At 36.1% G+C, this 15,269-nt stretch overlaps 2 protein-coding genes across 5 annotated transcripts; one reads left to right on the top strand and one right to left on the bottom strand.

Moving 5' to 3' along the window:
* Positions 1–3,831: 3,831 nt before the first annotated feature.
* On the bottom strand, positions 3,832–8,339 carry LOC114728027 (serine/threonine-protein phosphatase PP1-like). Its single transcript, XM_028914839.1, has 4 exons — positions 8,045–8,339; positions 4,837–5,396; positions 4,352–4,570; positions 3,832–4,230 (listed from the first exon to the last, which is right to left on the bottom strand). Exons 1-4 carry the CDS (start codon positions 8,217–8,219, stop codon positions 4,210–4,212), a joined length of 975 nt encoding a protein of 324 aa, XP_028770672.1. The 5' UTR covers positions 8,220–8,339; the 3' UTR covers positions 3,832–4,209.
* Positions 8,340–11,414: 3,075 nt separating this feature from the next.
* Positions 11,415–15,199, top strand: LOC114728026 (uncharacterized). Of its 4 annotated transcripts, none has more exons than XM_028914835.1 (8): positions 11,415–11,761; positions 12,183–12,326; positions 13,018–13,085; positions 13,175–13,225; positions 13,332–13,391; positions 13,467–13,961; positions 14,053–14,166; positions 14,638–14,715. In XM_028914835.1, the coding sequence occupies exons 1-8, from the start codon at positions 11,638–11,640 to the stop codon at positions 14,674–14,676; spliced, it is 1,095 nt and encodes a 364-aa protein (XP_028770668.1). In that variant the 5' UTR covers positions 11,415–11,637; the 3' UTR covers positions 14,677–14,715. The 4 variants fall into 4 exon arrangements, with proteins under 4 accessions (XP_028770668.1, XP_028770669.1, XP_028770671.1 ...); XM_028914836.1 differs by lacking the exon at positions 14,638–14,715 and adding an exon at positions 14,924–15,199 and having other exon boundaries at positions 11,416–11,761; XM_028914838.1 differs by having other exon boundaries at positions 11,416–11,761; positions 14,710–15,199.
* The last annotated feature ends 70 nt before the right edge of the window (positions 15,200–15,269 follow it).

Here is a 15,269-nt window from a genome sequence, read left to right as displayed (position 1 = left end):
GTCAAACAAAAAATCTCAGATATCGCTTTTTTTCCTTCTCTTTTTTTTTGGCCCTTTGACTGCTCTTCATATAAAGCTGACTACATTCTCCTGATTTTTTCGTGAGATATCTCATTTGTAAATACTCCTTACATTTGACGAAATCGTGTTAATAAAAAATTGGTTAAAACTGATTACAAATAATATTTATATAAAAAAAGTAATTTTTTTAAAATGATCTTTAGTTATGAGGAAAAAAAGAGAGGAATGAAAATTATTAAAATAAAGAGAATTATGAACGCAAAGGAATGTGTGGTGGAAAGCGTAAGTGAAAAAGAGAATAAATATATTTAATAATTTTGTTTTATTTTTTCAGAAAAGAAAGAAAAAGTAGTGGGGGGCCAATCCGATAGGAATTCTAATGAAGGTCGGTACTTGAGACTTAGTTTGTGTTTTTAATTTGTAAAGAAAAATAAATATAGAAAATAGAGGGGCCGGCTGAATACCGGTGACTCGATGAGGGGGGCACGGAAAGAGCCAAAAGTGGGGGGCGGGCGCGGAAGCTCAGGTTTTGGCAATCAGCAAAGGAAGTGGGGTTTGACTTGAACTGTCCCGCGGTCACATGCGCGGCGGGTCAGCCGGGAAACCCCAATGCTTGGAATTTGGATTCAACGCAACGACCGATAAGTTGTTTTAGTTATTTTCCCATAACACCCCGGGATATGTGCTGCCGGGCAGCATCTGGAATCTCAGGCTCACAGGAGCACTGAGTTATTTATATGGCAGATTATTATTGAATGGGAGGAATATTCGGGGGCATATGTGGACAGCCGCGGGGAGGCCGGATTCTTTGTTTGGTATTTGATTCCATGCGATGCGAGGGAGCAAAAAGTCGATTATGATTCCGTGAAGGAGGATAATACTGGTAGTACGGGTAGATGCTGCTAAGAATATAAAAATACTCTTTTTATCCTATTTATAAACTAAAAAGAAAAGATTTATTTTGATTATATTTATGAATAAATTTATTATATTTTCAGTATAAATATACTATTTTATTTCTCATTTATTATATTGTAGGTAATTATCTTTTTTAAAGAGGTATATATTAAATATAGATAAAATTAAAAAATTATTATATTTTAATAGAGAATTGATATATTTTAAAATTTTTCTCAATTCGTATAAAATATGTTAAAAATTCTTTGTAAACAGAATCAGAAGAGAATATATGATGCTGTTCTAGTAATCCTTTTATAGTGCAATTATAAGATTTTTTTTGAGAAATGGGTAGGAGCTAGGAAGAGGGATGAAGCGGGGACCACATGCACATTGGAAAGCGTGCATTGCAAGTCATGCTGGAGAATGCGGATCCCTTCTAGAATGCGGTGCGGTGCGGTACGGATTACAGCATTACGATGGGGCCTCTTCCCCTGACTTTGAAAAATCCCAAATGGAATGGAGGCATCTGCGGGTCGGCATCAACAAATCCTCCTCCGTTAAAATTGCAATTCCCATTTCAAATTTTATTAAGGATTAAAGTGCATTCAGGGTCTTCAAATATTTTTTCAGATGTATCTAACATTTTAAAATATTTTCTCAAATATATTCAGCATCTTAAAATATTTTATTGTGTATCTAATATTTTAAAGTATTTTTTTAGGTGTATCCAACACCTAAAAATATCTTTGGTACTGGATGTACCAAGACAAAAAAAATACTTCAGGATGCTGGGTGCCTCTAAAAAAATATTTCAGAATACTAGATATATTACAATATATTTTAGGATACTAAACACACTCCAAAAAAAATATTTTGAGGTGTCGGATGTATTTTAATTTTTTTTTATTAATCCTAACTTGCTTTGACATCCACTAACTAACTACGTGTCCATAACAGTTCTCACGTTTTGCCCAACAACTTCATTTGGAAGAACGCCCTCGGTCCTATCCTCAGGACGATAAGCTATCTGTACGCACCTGGCGTATCATCTAATTTCTCTCCATGTGGCCCTGAGAGTGGGACCCACCACGCGCCACCTGCCCCCTGATCGCCCTTTTCAACCTAACCTTCCCTTCCGTGCAGGGCACCATTTCATCATAGTGGGAAGTGGGAAGTTCCGGAACACAGCAAGCGAAATGGTTTCCCCCCTGAATGCCCTCCCACGCTTCAACTGTAACTGTAGGCATATATACTGGTAGACAGTACTCCTACAGTATAAGACCCTCACAGCACAGCCACGAGGGGAGTGGTGATTGGAACAACGGAAGAGCAATAATAGGCGTGGTGGGAAAGAGCCAAACTCTGAACCCGCCACATGTCTCTTCGCTGCAATGCCTGGTCCCACCCATGTGATCATCTCCCCTTAATCCAGCCCAAGTGGATAATTTAAAACCAAATGTTTGTTACTTGCTTCCTTAATCATGTCGCCAACACAGGTCTCCTTCTGTCTTTTCCTTTACGTCTCGTTTCTTTCATAACACTCGATGCCCTTCCCACGTGCCTTCTCTTGCATTCTCCTTTTCTTAACATCTCCAAACTACAATACAATATCCGCAAGGCCGTTCCATCCTGAGCTCTTGTTTTTAAATAAGAGGTTGCTGTAGTATATATAAATTTAATTCATTTTATAAGTTTTAATTTGATTTTGTCTTAACATTTCATTATTGCCCATAATTATTTCTTTCTTATCACATTTTCCCATACATGCTCTTTCATATTTTTTCTCATTTATTATAAAAACATATTTGAAAACAAATATATTTCTATCATATTTGCTATTTTAAACCATTTTTAACTACTTTATTCTTAAATTAGTTATTTAAAACTTATAATAAGGACCTGAGGGAGTATTTCTTTTACAATTTTATATAATCTTATCTCAATTTCTTAATATAAAAATAAGTTTGATTTCTAATTTAGTCTTAAATATAACACCTTAATCTACTTTGTCTCTCATATTTACCTATTTTTTTCAATATAGTCTTTGTAGTAGTTGCACATGTTAAAAATTTTATCAAATAGCAGTTCTGGCTAATACACATGATTAGTAAGAGTATTGTAAATAATTAACTTAACTTTCTTATTACATTTAAATTAGTCAATTAGTTTTTATATTAAAAACCAGAAATTATCTGTGTGTGTATGTATATATAAATATATAAAGGACATGGCAACATCAAGAACCCCTCCATTTACGAATCATGCTCGATATACTTCCAATCGCATTAAATATGATTTTCTGCTACTGATTTTCCGACGTTATTTGGTCCCACTGCATGTGAATACAGCGAGAACGTCGTCCCAACCAAAAACCTACGACGCAAGATCCATTGTTTTGGGCATTAATCTTAATTAAATAGCACCAGTTAAGCGTTATCTAGAGAACGACTTAAAGTAGCCGTGGAATTAAGGTAAGCATGCTCGGCCATATTAACGGAATCCAGTGGGAGGCACTACAATACGGATACTGGGTCATGCTTTCTTCAGTAATTTGCTAGAACTCAACAGAAACAACTTCTAATTCTCCACGTCTATATCCTGTTCGATGAAATTAAGAAGCGTCTCTGGGTTGACTGCAGGGCTGGGAAAGTACATCCTCAACTCTGTCGTGTTGGGCGTCTAAACTCATGCTCCCTAGTTTGTCCCAAAAAAAAAAAAAAAAAACTTAGAACCCCACTTCCATCGAGGAATACGTCTTCACAGGTGTGATCGCACAGACCCCGCAAAATTGCCAGAAGCCAGCACCTTTTTGTCTCGGATGAAGCAAACTCCGGTGCCTCGAAATCAATTTCCACAGGTTCCAAGGTGAAAGAAACTTGGGTTTCCACAAAAACAAAGAGGCAACCCAGGAAAAAAGGGGGGGGGGGGAACTATCAAATTGTTTCGCCCGCTCGAACTATCAATAATGCCAGTTGCATGAGCATTTTTAATTAGTTCTCACCAACAAATGCTGCTGAATCCATCTTTCGGAGAGAACTGAGAAGCTTACAATTTTCAGAATAACATATACCTGCTGTTAGCGTACAAGGAAGAGATTATGACCCCATCTGGTAATCCATCTCCGTACCAGCAACAATGGTTTACATTAGTTCATGATAGTGTTACCCTTCTTTCTTACAACATATCATAGCAGACCAAATTGAACTCAAGTTTCCTTTTCTTGAAGCTATTACATGTTAAAGGCCAAGCTGACCTGTTGAACCAGCTAATCTTCCACCAAAATTGATTTCAAACTTTACCCAGGAAGGACTGCAAGGCACAGTGAAGACGAGCGGGAATAATCAACAAATCCCAAGTCATCAAGAGTGGACAGCCCCAAAAACGGAAAACGAAATAATACAAATCAGCAAATATGAATATATCTTCATACCTTGACACCTGCTGGAGAGTTTCCAGGCTTAGCAGTGGCTGTACTTCCAAAATTGAGCCTTCTTTTATCAGCAGGCTTTAATATTTGGAAAGAGCACATTAACGTCTCATCAACACTCATCATGGCACCCGCGTTGTCAAACTCCCCACAATAATTAGGAGCTGAAAATATTGTTACAAGCTGCCGGTTAGCAAAGAACTCATATCCATCCTCAACAACCTGCCAAAAACATACAGGGAAGAAAACCACTTTAAATTGAAAGCATAGTTAACTTAAAAACATACAGGAAAGAGTGCTTGCTTCAGGTAATTTGTATGTAATTTGCAAGCAGAAAGTCCACAATTACATAAAATAAAGGGTCTATAATGGTCCTGATAGAGATTAGGATTGCTGGCAATATTACGCAGTCCTCTTGCCATACACAAGGGATCCAAATTTAATCCTGAAAACTACATGACATTCGACAACAAAAGAAAGAGTTCAACCTGATGAGCACGACAGATAAGATCTAGATCATGCCTCTGAAGAAACTCTGTCACCTTATCAGCACCAAATGTATAAGAAACTCCCCTGTCATTCATTCCCCAGCCTTGAACATCTTTGCTTGGGTCCGACCAAAGTAGATCACAAAGCAAACCCGTATCTGGCACATCAGTGGGTCGCTGTAGATTTCTTATTTGATCCAAATTATGCAAGTCAGGTGAAAGTCCCCCATGCATACACAGAATCTTTTCATCAATAAGAGCTGCCACTGGCAGGCAGTTGAAGCAATCTGTAAATGTCTTCCATAACCTTACATTGAATCTTCTCTTACACTCATCATAAAATCCATATATTCGATTTATAGAAGCACATTCATGGTTTCCTCTCAAAAGGAAAAAGTTCTCAGGATATTTTATTTTATAAGCCAGGAGAAGGCATATTGTTTCTAAACTCTGTTTCCCTCTATCCACATAATCCCCCAAAAACAAATAGTTAGCATTAGGGGGTAACCCACCATACTCAAAAAGTCTCAAAAGATCAGAATATTGACCGTGCACGTCACCTGAAAGAACAAGGCAAGAAAATTAAGAAATCATTTGAAGACAAGAAATTTTTCTTTTTGCAAACAATATCCAAGCCATAAAATTAACAGTACATGCAATAGATGGATTCCATCCGCATAATTCAAGGATCTCTGCACCCTTAAGCACTCCAGATTTCAAATTAGGTTCACAACATTTTCCAACAAAGTAACAATGATTGTTACTAGCATCACATCTCAGTGTTCAACTATTGCATATGTGAAATATAATTCGAGTCTTTGGCATAGCTGAGACTAGGCTTTTCTTGTTTTTGAATATATGATGTAATAAAATAGTTAAAATTATACAATGCAAATCATTAGATTAGTGAACTGTGTTTTATGAAAGCCGCATTTCTTAGTTTGGATTTCGGCCTACTCTTTTCGGCAGCAAGGAAAATAATAAATGAATTTAGAATATTTTATTCTAGAGCTTTAATTAAGAGCGAATCACGGTAGACTCCAACTATATCTTGGAGGGTTGTACGCTCCGGCATTTGTATTTAAAATCTACATCAACTAGAAAAAGTAATAACCAGGTGAGATAAAGATCAACTTCCTCATCTGTGTTTCAATCAGCGTAGCCTGTGCTATAGGATTCTCTATAGCATCTTCGTAGGCTACTGCAAATTTGTCAATTTGAGGCTAACTTATTCATAATTTGCTTCAATTTTTTTATCAGTGTTGTCAAGAAGCATAATGTGACTTAAGGTTGGTAGCCCCAGTAAGCTGAGTTGGGGTGGGACCCTCAACCACGCAAGGTGATCAATACAAAGTATCAAGGACATAAAAATCTAAAATCAAAGCTGTGAGTAAATAAGCTTGACAAAAGTACAGGGTGAGTAGTTAATCTAACCAAAAAGGAGGAGAGTAGCAGCACTATCAGGGTTTCAGGAAAAATGAGGCGCAGCTAACATGGCCACATCCAGTTGAGGTACCAAGAGGCACAATGAGTTCTACCTTGGGCACCTGAAACAATGGGCCAGGTTGATGTCATCCATCATCCTCTTTTTTCTTGTTTGTTATCAGTAAATGCCTCTCATCCACTTTTAACAGCACTAATTTTTAGTAAATTGAGGTCATTACCTCATCTACTGCTTATAACCTATATACTCTAAAAGGTGGAATGCAGTCTTTGCAGTAGTTGTATCTTTAAGAAAATATGATTCATTGTACATCTAGCATCCCTGTTACTAGGGGCAATGAAACAACTAAATTTAGCAATCCAACAAGTCGCATGATCTATAGATTTCTAAAAGTCCTTCTCCCCAAACCCCAAATATTTTTGATGGATAGCCTGACAGGGATTAAAGTAAAATGGATTCTGAAGTCTCATAGGCACTTAATGGCATCTCAACAACTAGCTTTTGGCAGAACTCGTCAACTGCTTGAGCACCTATCATTTGGCATCATAGCTGGTGGCTGGCAGTTAGTAGTCAGTGAGCTATTTTAGTAGGGGGAGTGCTCCCCACTGGCTTGGGCCTATCATAGTCAATTAAGATGCAATGGAGAAAATACTAGAATGCTCAACTTTTCATTTGGAAAAACCAATAATGCTCAGTGAATCTGCCACCATTGCAACTTGAGTAATGTGAAACTTAAGTTAAACAAAAGACAATATTGCGGCTCATTATTATGAAACAAACCAGGACCAAAAAAATGATTTAAAAAAAATCTGAATGTATCTTTAAGCATTAAAAATGAAAAATTCCAAATCTTTTGTCTTACACTAGCAATGTAACTCGTCTTAGAGTAGCAGCAGATTATGACATCACCAAATTTTGGTAAGAATGCTATCTTTGTACAACTTTCAAATCCTAACTGGGAAAATGAGAGAATGATATAAAATAATTTAATGCCCAGCAGGCAAGCAGTGTTTAATTAAATTATGAATGCAGATTGTGGTCGGATAACATGGCAAAACACTAAAACGTATTCTAGATTTTGTAGACATAAAGCAGCATTCATATATATATATATATATATATATATATAACCACGGTTAGTAATGACCAAGACCACACAACTTGTGTGGAGCAATTTTACCTGCTCCATTTTGCGGCAGGGGAAGCATTTTATTCACACCTATTGACAGTTTAATATGGGCACGGGAGGACAGAAGATAAATAGCTATCAAATATATAATAATCCCATCCCATGAATAGGTTCGGGACTGATCGAAGTTCATAGGGCACAGACCAGTTTGCATAGAGATACATGCAATCTGAAACCACTAGCAGACAAGTAGTTGAATCACCCACTTTAAAAGGGAGGGGATTTTGAGTTCACAGTCTCTTAGTCAACTTCTAATCATGGAATCATCTAACAATGTCAAAATGATGAGAAAAACACTTGGTTCACATCCAAATCTCAAATTTGAAAACATTCCCCTTCTAAACAAGGAGAAACCATATTCTACTACAGCTCTTCGTATGCTGAAACGCGAAATCGCCCCACAACAAGGAGGAATGGCAGGTACCAAGTAAAAAGCATGTTAGATTATTCCCCGAATTACAATTCTCTGTTGAAAATGTTGAATAATAATCCCGTTCCAAAGGATGAAAGGCAGAATCCTCGTCAACAAGAGAAGAAGACAGAATAATACAAAGAAAAAGGAACGATTAAAATACCACAAATCTTAATGGGTGCTTCAAGCTCCAGTAAATTAGGCTGCTGCAAGAAAATTTCCTTAGAAGTTACACAGAGCTGGCGGATCTCTGACTCCGATAACTGAACCTGCTTACCCGGACGACCACGAACTTCAAGCAGACGATTGATGATGTCATCAAGAACTGATTGATCCATTTCTCCTCCCCAGGAGACCGAAAGTCAACGTCTTTATTGGATAGGATGCAAAGGCCTAAAATCCGCAGACGAAGTAGACGATGAAGAAAAGAGGGAGCATGCGAATGGCATGTCTGGGGGGCTTGGGGAAACTGAGGAGTGACGGGTTCACGTCGTTTTGCTGCCGAAAGGTGTCGTTTGGATCCGATAGAATTTTAGACATTCCTTTTCTTTGTGGAGAAAAGAATAGGTGAAACGTGAAAGTAATTCCTTTTTCGCTTTTTCGACAAGGTACCGCACTAACGTATTAGTGGGAAAGCAAGAGGGGAAAATGCACAGCGAGGCGAGAGGGATAGGTCTCCCCCTCAACGGCCAAATTCTGTAACTATACTTAGGCTCTGTTTGGATAGTACCCCAAACCATGGTTTGGGGACCCAAACCATGGTTTGGAGAAAATGCTACCCAAACAGCCTCTCCAAAAACCAAAACCATGGTTTTGGGTCAAAACCATGGTTTTGACTCCAAAACCATGGTTTTGGAAAAAGCAAAATTTTTTTGCTTTTGGAGAAAAAAGGGAGAGTGTGTGGGCCTATATGATATGTATCTTGTTATTTTTTTTATAAACATATTTTTTTATAAATATATTTAATCTTATATTTTATAAATATATATAGACATTAATTATTTATTAATTATATTATCTTATGTATTATTAATTATGTTGGTAAAAAACATATTATTAACAATTTTATTTCTTCAAATTAAAATATATCATAAAATCTATTTTTTCTGTAATTATCATATTAACTTATGTCTTTTTTTTAGTAATTTGTATATATAAAAAGTGCTTCTGATAACAACTATCCAAACACTCTCACTTGTCAGAATCACTTTTTTACAAAATCTATTCTTCACATAATCTATTTTTTTCAGAATCTATTCTCCAGAATCACTTTTCCAAACCACGGTTTGGTGTCATCCAAACACACCCTTAAACTCCAATATTAAGTATTTTTAAAAATAAAATTTTTCTTACATACGTATTTTATCAGATCCTCTAATCCCTAATATATAAACAAACCGTAAAAGCTCTAAATTTTCCCCAAACAAATTACTGAAATATATCATATGCCTCGGGTTACTATATTCACCATGCACAAATTAATAACTGGTAAATATATAAAAATAGGAGAAAAGACACAAAAATACTCTTAAAAGTACTCCTCCGGTCCTAATTATAAGACCCAATTGACTTATTTGAGGAGATTAAGGAAGTAAGTTAAGTTGGTTATTTATAATAAATAAGTGTTGTTATTCCTAAAATATCCTTGCTAATTAAGTATATTGGCTAAAACTATCATTATTAGAAGGATTATCTTGGAAAAAAAATGCATAAATATAAGAGACAAAATGGATTGGGTCTTATAATTAGGACCAAATAAAAAGTCAAATTGGGTCTTATAATAGGGACCGGAGGAGTACTAAAAAAAAATTAGGATGGGTAAAGTTTAAAATTCTAAATCAGATTTCTTATAATATTTTAAAATTTTTAAATGTTATGAAATGACAATATTGTCTTTGTATGTTTAGGATTTTAAAATTTGCTCACATTGTGACATGTCATTTAGCAATTTTAAAGATATTTTATTGTCTTTTCTTATAAAAAATATGATATATATATATACTATCTCCTGTCCTAAATAAACGAGCCAATTAACTAGTTTGAATAGATTAAGGAAATAAGTTAAGTTAGTTATTTGTAATAAATGTGTTTTTTTAAAAATATCTTTGCTAATTACCATACACAAATTAATAACTAGTAAATATATAAAAATAGGAGAAAAGACACAAAAATACTCTTAAAATGACTAAAAAAAATTAAGATGGGTAGAGTTTAAAATTCTAAATCAGATTTCTTATAATATTTTAAAATTTTTAAATGTCATGAAATGACAATATTGTCCTTATATTTTCAGGATTTTAAAATTTGCTCACATTGTGATATGCCATTTAGCAATTTTAAAGGTATTTTATTGTCTTTTCTTGTAAAAAAAATGATACACACACACACACACAATTTTCGGTCCTAAATGTACGAGCTATCTAACTAATTTAAGTATATTAAGAAAATAAGTTAAGTTTGTTATTTGTTATAAATATGTGTTTTTTTTTAAAATATCCTTGCTAATTAGTATATAAGCTAGAATTACTATTATTAAAAAGACTATCTTGAAAAAAAATACTACCTCCGGTCATAATTATAAGAGCCAGTTGACTAATTTGAGGAAATTAAGAAAAGAAGTTAAGTTAGTTATTTGTAATAAATACGTGTTGTCTTTCCTAAAATATCCTTACCAAGCAAGTATGCTAGCTAAAACTATAATTATTAGAAGGACTATTTTGAAATAAATTGAGTAAATATGAGAAACAAAATTGATTGGGGTCTTATATTTAGGACTAACATAAAAGTCAAATGGAATCTTATATTAAGGACCGGAGGTAGTAGATAGACATGAGAGATGAAGTGGATTGTTATCTTATATTTAAGACCAAAATAAAAATCAAACAAAATTTTATATCAAGGATCAGAAATAGTATTTTACCAAATTTTCTTCTCATTCACAATTGACGTTGTTTTGATGCCTCTAATCTAAGTAACTTACTCAATTTAAATACTTAATTTACAGTTGAAACATTCATGTTTATAATTATTTAAATTAATATTTGTAACTTATATTGGTTGCTCATAATGATTTTCATTCTTTTGCTTCTAGGAATATTTGAATATACATATTTCTATGTATACGTGTGATCTATGGATCTGATGAAGCTTATTTTAAACCTGACTTATGCCTTCTTGAAAGTTTCAGTAGACAAGCTAGGAGATACAAACTCAAAATATATTATTAGCTGGAAGAAGCATATTTTTCCCCCAACAAGATTGTTATTTTCTTATGTGAATTTTTAATATAAATAAGTATTTAATTAACGTATTGCTAGTTTTTTAATCTCCTTCCCTTGGTTCACTGAAGCACTGCCCCGAAGGGGGGAGAAGTCAAACAAAACTGATTCACCTCTTATTCAACTTCCTCCGCCCACGTCACATGCTGAGCTGGCATCCTAGCCAGCATTCAACATGGGGTCAATTTTGTTGGCAAAAAAAAAAAAAACATGGGGTCAATTTTAATGTAAAAAACTAAAAATCTGCGTGCGTCGGCGATGGAAGAAGTTACCAAACCTAAGAGGCCAATTTCTGACCGGCGAATCAACGGCAGCGACTGATCTTCCAGTAGCTGTGCACGCAACTCATCACAGAATCACTTTTTAAGTCTGAAGGCCAGAGAAAACGAGACTCCTCCGCGTCTTGCCTACTAGTCTATTTACTTTTTTCAGAATTAAACGTGTGCTGCTTGGAGATTCGAGTGCAGAGTCGCGAACGATGAGAGGTAATAATTCCGGGAACTATAGGAACCCATGTCTGACTATGCATCAACCCTGGGCTTCTCTGCTCGTTTACGGGATTAAGCGCATTGAGGGCAGGTCATGGCCTGCTCCCGTCAGAGGTATTTGGTGGCAAATTCCTTCCTCTTTTTCGCGCGTTTACTCTCTGCTACGTATTCTCTATGCACCACTTATATCTCTAATGCGGATCCCGGTCCCGGGATTTTGCTGATGTTAAGATAAGAAGCCTCAGTCCAAAGTTCTACACCGTACGTCCTGTTGGCGTCTGTTACGTATAGAAAGTGAAGAGCCATAAGCTCTAAAAGTCAACTACTCTAATCTTTCTTCCTACTCCCCCCCGCCCCAAAAAAAGAAAAAGAAAAAAGAAACCGTAGTAGATGCCTGCGTCAATATTATTTCCGTCCATTTTCTTGTTCTATTGGTAAACTGTTTTCCTTTTCCATCTATTATTTATTTTGAATGATTTCTGTTGTTAGTTCTCTACAAAATGGTTTCTTATTGCATACAATTTTGTCTATTAAGGTCGTCTTTGGATTCATGCTGCCAGTAAAGTTCCTGATGAGTCTACTATCAGGGCAATGGAGTACTTCTACAGGGAGATTTATGCTGTAAATGGAATAACTGATATTAAGTTTCCAGAGCATTATCCAACTTCAAGGCTTTTGGGTATACAGAATTGCGTTCTTTTCAATTAAGAGTTTCTTTTAAGCCTTGTGTTGGTTCTCTATATTAACCAGTGGTTAATACCGCCCTAGCTTAAATAAGTTTTGGTCCGGCACCATTTCCCTTTATCTTGATGGGTTAACTTCCTGAATTTATTTTGTTGTTGTTAGTTTCTTCCTTAAATCTAGACTTTTTTCTTTTATACTGTTTCTTAATCATTTTTATCATGATCGCAGCCAATGTCAATAATGTACATAGACTAATTTCAGACCGGCGCTATTCCTTGTCCCTCTTGAAATTCAAAAAAGCACAATTTGTTCTTTGGATTATTGATTTACACTCTATAACTTTCTCTTTCTAGTGATGTTTTATAGTACTTCAAAACAAGCACAATTTTTTTGGCTCGTGGTCGGCACTGCGCGCGAGTAAACGAGCATTGGCCCTCCATCTCTTTCTCCGCTATTCCTTGTACCTGATTGTCTAACTTTGCATTCCGTTTGCTGACACTTAAAAGTCATTTGGTAGATGCATTTTAAGGTTGACTTTATGTGAAACGGTTATTCATCTATCATCTTAACTGACTATATATTTCTTCATTTGAATAAAAAAGAACGAACTCCATTTTGCTTCACTGCAGTTTATCAATATTTCCCTTCCTATTAGAATACAGAACACGAATTCTTTCATCCTACAGGTTGTGTTGAGGTTGTAGGCTGCTTAAGACAGGAAGAGCTAGCCTGCTGGGGGAAGGTCCCTGAAAGCGTAGGAAGCTGATTTATCTCTCCCCTTTTAATTTTAAACTTGAATTGATTCATTTCATGGTTATCCAGACTTGACCCTTGTGCTCTCAGGTTAGGCTGGAAGCTCAAACTAATTATTGCTGGCTATGTGAACATCCACAGGTCTGCGTCTTGCAACTGTTATTCAATTCAATTTTAACTGTAAGGTGTGAGAACTTTATGTATGTCTATGAAAGTTGGTGAGGTGCTTTTTCCATCCTTTATCCAGAAATTGTTGATTCCATTTGAGATGAGAGGATATCAAGGTGTTTATAACTTGGAAAAGAAGGTAATATGGTTTCGCATTTCCATCTTCCTCGTGGTATTTCTTTTGTGCAAAGGCTGATTACCCTACCTATATAAGATATATGAAGCTGCAGTTAGAGGTCTGTCTCCTGTTGCGAGTCCGCTTCCAGTGAAGTTTCCCCTTCCAGATCCACATGATTCATTTTCATTGCAGCCAGGCTGCATCTCTGTGTCTTCTCCTAATTTGGAAGCATCTTCTGAAGCAGACAGATCATCAACCCTAACTCTGGCCATAGCTGGCGCACAAGAGGCAGCTTTGCAGTTCTCAAAGAAGGATCAGAATTCTCAAACTGTTGTTCAGAACAATATACCTTATCAAACAAATACTAGTTATAAAGAGACCGAAACTGTGAAATCTTATAATTTACGATCACTGAGCAGATCTAGGGAAAAGGATAAAACATCATCCACTAACTACAGTGAGACATTTGATGATGGGACTTTCCCATTATATCATGAGGATAAAAGGAACTATGGCCAGTACGAGGGAAGCAGTAGGTACAATCAATATCGTGGTGCAGATGGGAGACAACCTCTTCAACAACCAGCTAAGGTTTGTATTTTCTTACCATCTGTAATTGTCTCTGGTGTATGGGCGTTCTCCTTGTGTAAAATTCTGTCTTTTTTATTTGGAACTTGGGCAGGGGTCTATGGCATCAAAAAAGGAGGAGAAACGAAGAGTTGAAAGGTATGAAGGAAGCAGTAGACAAATTCGATCTTCTGATGCAGCATTGAGTCATACCCAGCCTCCATCTAAGGTTTGCAGTTTCCTCCCTGTATAACTGATGTCGTTATATATTTTTGGTCATTCCCTGTGGAAATCTTAGCCTTTTCATATAATAATGCAAGTAAAGCAAGCAAAATAGAGATTTCGTGACGACCATCTGGTGTAGAACGAACTTGGATTGCATTGCTCCCTTCCCAAAAAAAACAAAAGGGCTGTTCATATAATTGTCCAATATTGACGTGCATGGCTTTGTCTGACTTTTTTTTTTCCTTACCTTTTCTCAAGTGTCTGTTTTATAGCTGAGTTGTTCTTGGGATCTGCTTTCAACATTGTGAACTTGATTTTGATTCTAGATCAGGTTATCAATTTATCTTTAATTTAATTAGGCGATAGCTGATGGCATAAAATCAGTCAGGTTGTCTGTGTTTAGCATAGCAGTGGCTCTACTTTAGCAATTCAAAAAGCCTAATTAAGTTAAGTCGCTTCATTTATGTCATAATAGGTATGTTACCACTTGCTTTTTGCATGCAATTATATCTGATGCGGATGCATATCATGTTGTGGTCAGAGCCAGGTTGGGCTGTAAAAGGGGAAAAGAGGTGAAGCTGGGCACTTGCATATGTGCATGCATGATCCTTAGCATGCTCTAGCTCCCTGGGGAAATATGCAGCATTTTCTCTTTTCTGAATTTCAGTCTCTGCCTACATTATTTTAATGACATACTGCTAACAAGTAAAAGAGAACTGATAAAGTGGTTCCACTCCTAGTGCTGACTGCCTCGTTGATAGATTTTTGCTGCAGCGGTCAGAGGCCTGAAGCCATGATCCTTGGATATGATGTGCTACGCTGAGATGGAAGTGGAGCTCGGAGCCTGAAATTAAGCATAGAAGTGAATGATTTCGGGACCTGCTTTGTGTGGCTTCCAAATATCTTATTGTCTAGCTCAGCCTCTTGTTTTATTGTATATCATTAGAGTAACCGAAGCTTGTTTACTCGATTAAATGATGTGCATGGTAGATTTTTCAAGTAATGGAATGCATGCTCTGTTTAACGTTGGAGAAGAATCTGAAATAGCATTTATCCGGAAGCAGAGGGTTGTCTATTACTACTTGATCAAACTAAAACTAACAGGAT

This window comes from Neltuma alba, unplaced genomic scaffold, assembly GCF_004799145.2.
Source record: "Neltuma alba isolate B1F8T4 unplaced genomic scaffold, ASM479914v2 tig00012518_pilon, whole genome shotgun sequence".
Taxonomy (NCBI): domain Eukaryota; kingdom Viridiplantae; phylum Streptophyta; class Magnoliopsida; order Fabales; family Fabaceae; genus Neltuma; species Neltuma alba.
This window is presented reverse-complemented; position numbering and strand designations above follow the sequence as displayed.